Source organism: Propithecus coquereli, unplaced genomic scaffold, assembly GCF_000956105.1.
Source record: "Propithecus coquereli isolate 6110/MARCELLA unplaced genomic scaffold, Pcoq_1.0 Scaffold302, whole genome shotgun sequence".
Taxonomy (NCBI): domain Eukaryota; kingdom Metazoa; phylum Chordata; class Mammalia; order Primates; family Indriidae; genus Propithecus; species Propithecus coquereli.
In genome coordinates, this window is record NW_012148642.1 from 1,543,999 (window position 1) to 1,547,168 (window position 3,170).

Below are 3,170 nucleotides of genomic sequence, written 5' to 3' on the forward strand. Positions count from 1 at the left end.
AGCACATGTGTGTACCCTGCGAATACGTGGAGGATCCGAGACGTGCGAAATGCGTGTTCCTCCGCAGACAGGGCAGCATGCTCGGTGCGTGGCACCAGTCCCTGCAGTCCCCAGCTAGGGCTCGGGAGCTGCTCTGATCCCTGTTCCCATCCCTCTCAGGGCTGTTCCAACATTCTTTGGAACCGTTCCCACGAATGGGGTCCTGTCTGGGAACTTTTTTTCTGTCTCTTCCTTTTTCTTATTTTGTTTTGGGAGCAAAATCTCCTTCCCAAGCTACAGTGACATCGCAGTGTCAGAGGGAAAGCAGCCATCACGTCATGAGCTGATGGAGTTGCCTCCCGTGTCTCAGCCGGATGCCTTGGCGTATTTAGACAACGTCCCCCAGGGCAGCAAGGCCAGCAGCCTCTCTTAGTTTTCTTGACAGTCGCGTTCCTCTGTGGCAGAAAAGAATGATTGAAAGGTGCTGTGAGCCAGTGGCAGGTGTCCCCCACTCTCCATTCCCTGGTCCTCCGTCATCCCAGGAGGGAACGGGCAGCCAGGGAAGCCCAGCTGCACATGGAGAGGGGGCTGCTAACACTGGCTGTTCTCCTGGTGTCTGACAGCTGGTGTTGCGAATCAATGCCATTTATGAGGCTCGGAGAGGAAAGAAACGGGTGAAGAGGCTGTCCCAGTCCACGGAGAGCAACTCTGGAAAAGGTAGAACCCCGATGCCGATGCCGCCGTCCCTCCTCCCCCAAAAATCCGAAAAGAGATTCTCTCTAGAATTTGCTTTTTGTTATTTCTGTTTGGCTCACCAAGGAGGAGATCAAGTTGGTGCTTTGTAAATGTCTCTCACTGTCCCAGTGCAGTGGAAGAGCAGGAGATCCACCTGGGACGCGTGTCCTCTGCCTCCCTTTCCTTGTCCTCCATCAAACGTGACTGTGGGAGCAGGCCTCCTTGCTTAGCATACATGGGGGGATGGGATCTTTTGCTCTATTATTTGGTGTAGATTTACCATCTTAACTAAAGCCGAATCGGTTTGGAAATACATCGAGTTGGACAGTCATAGTTTGTCCATTACAGTGAAATAGACAACAAAACATACCTTCTGAACTAGAAATTTTGGATTTGTGCTACCACATAGAAAGAGTTTCTTGCATTAGAAGAACTCACATTTGCAACTTTCTTCCTTGTTCTTTTCCTCTAGTGACAGATGAGAACAGTGAGTCTGACAGTGACACAGAGGAGAAGCTGAAAGGTGAGAAGGCCCATTGCTATGCCAGACGCAGACAGGTGACTTGGAAGCTACAAAGATGGCCCCTCCTTACCGTCCTGCCCAAGTTTGCTGGGCAAGGCATGGATGTCTGAGAGGATGATGGGGCCCACAGGGTGCTCAGGGGCAGGTCATGAGCATGACCAGAGTGACACTTTGCAGGCACCTAGCCTCCCACTCAGCTCCAGAGAGCCAGGGTGGCTATAATAACTGCAGCAGCCCCCACTTCCAAGGCTACATGCCCAGGGCTCCAGACACCAGGGGCTCTTGCCCTACTTCGGTTCAAATCGCTGGGTGATTTGGAGGAAATCACATAAGATCCAGGGTCTCTAGTTCCTTATCTGTCAGATGAAGTTGTTGAAATAATTGGTCCCTGTGGGTCTGAAATCAGTGATCTAGGTATAGGCTTTAGTGAGTTTTCCAAGATTTTTCAGACACCAGGGAGAAGCCAAAGATAGCAAGTCCTGGGTTGCTCAGTGAGGGGACGGGAGTCTGTCTGCTCAGTGACCCTGCCACGTTCACCCTCACACCCAGCAGCTCCCTGGCCCACCTCGAGAATGAAGCGCATTGGTGTCCATTGCGGAGTTCATGGCAGGAGAGGAGGTGGGCAGAGTCCCTGAGTGAGTCACACAGACTGTCTGCAAAGCTCCCAGCTCCAAAAGCTGCGTGCCCTGGATTCTGTCACATGACACAAACTGAAAGTCGAGGGAACTTAGTAAGGGGAGAAGCCAGTATCCCCACCCCATCGGGCAGATGGAGGCAAGGGCTCCTTGAGCCTCTGCCTAGAGGCCCAACAGCAAGACCACGGCGAAGCAGAGTCCCCACGGCGCCAGGCTCCTGAACCCTGATGGTCAGCAAGCCTGTCAAATGTTGCTCCTCCCAGAAATTTGGAAAGAATCCCAAATAAAGAGTTTGCTACTAATTTGTTAGATGTAGAAACATGTTTTGGGTTTGGAAAAAAGTGCTTGAGCTGGGAATTACATAACCTGTTGCAGCTCTGTGTGCAATTCCGCATTGACCAGTGAGTCATTGCAGGCTCTTGGTCTCTCTCTCTCCCTCCAGCTCACAGCCAACGCCTGGTCAATGTGAAGTCCCGCCTGAAGCAGGCGCCTAGGTACCCGTCCCTTGACCGGGAGCTCATCGAGTACCAGGAGAGGCAGCTCTTCGAGTACTTTGTGGTCGTGTCTTTGCACAAGAAGCAGGCCGGGGCTGCCTATGTGCCAGAACTCACCCAGCAGTTCCCTCTGAAGGTACAGGGGCCTGCAGCATTCCAGCCCTAACCGTGGTGGGACTCATGGATTCAGGGAGGTGGGAGGGTCTGAGGAACACCTAGCGTCTAGAACGTTGAAAACAGGTCCTAATGAGGGCATATCAAATGAAAAAACTGCTGCTGCTGGAGAGTTTGGGAGGTCTCAGGAAGGACAGACTCAGGGACTCAAAGAATGGGGGCAAATATCCTTTCTCACTTCCTGTGGTCACTGTGCTGACCACGCCATCCTCTTTGTCCTCCCCATGTCTCTTTATCCACCCAGTCACACCTCTTCCCAACCTGTCCCAGAAGCCTCTCTCCCCTCCAGCCACACAACTCTCCCTGAGCAGCGTCGCGTTTGTGTCTGCGCTAAGCATCTGCTTGTGTGCTGTGTACGTCTGTGTGTGTGCAGGAAGGTCCTGTTAGATCATAGTTCATGGTTATGTGGATGTGTTAAATTATGGCACCTAAAGTAAAATGGCACTTAATAAAGCCTAAAGTGACATGGCCAATAATATGTAAATTATTTTTAGGCTTTGACATCAGTATTAAAGAGTTTCCACCATACTCTAATTCAGTGCAACCAGAATTTTCTAAGAATGTATTATAGTCGGCCGGGCACGGTGGCTCACGCCTGTAATCCTAGCACTCTGGGAGGCCGAGGCGGGC

General features: G+C 51.7%; 1 protein-coding gene across 1 annotated transcript in view; it reads left to right on the forward strand.

The window, feature by feature from the left end:
- DENND2A (DENN/MADD domain containing 2A) overlaps window positions 1–3,170 on the forward strand; it is a 109,091-nt gene that overhangs the window by 56,030 nt on the left and 49,891 nt on the right. The window contains exons 6-8 of the mRNA XM_012649746.1: window positions 603–696; window positions 1,187–1,237; window positions 2,315–2,502. Coding sequence (XP_012505200.1) covers window positions 603–696; window positions 1,187–1,237; window positions 2,315–2,502 — 333 coding nt within the window. The remainder of the gene's footprint in view (window positions 1–602; window positions 697–1,186; window positions 1,238–2,314; window positions 2,503–3,170) is intronic.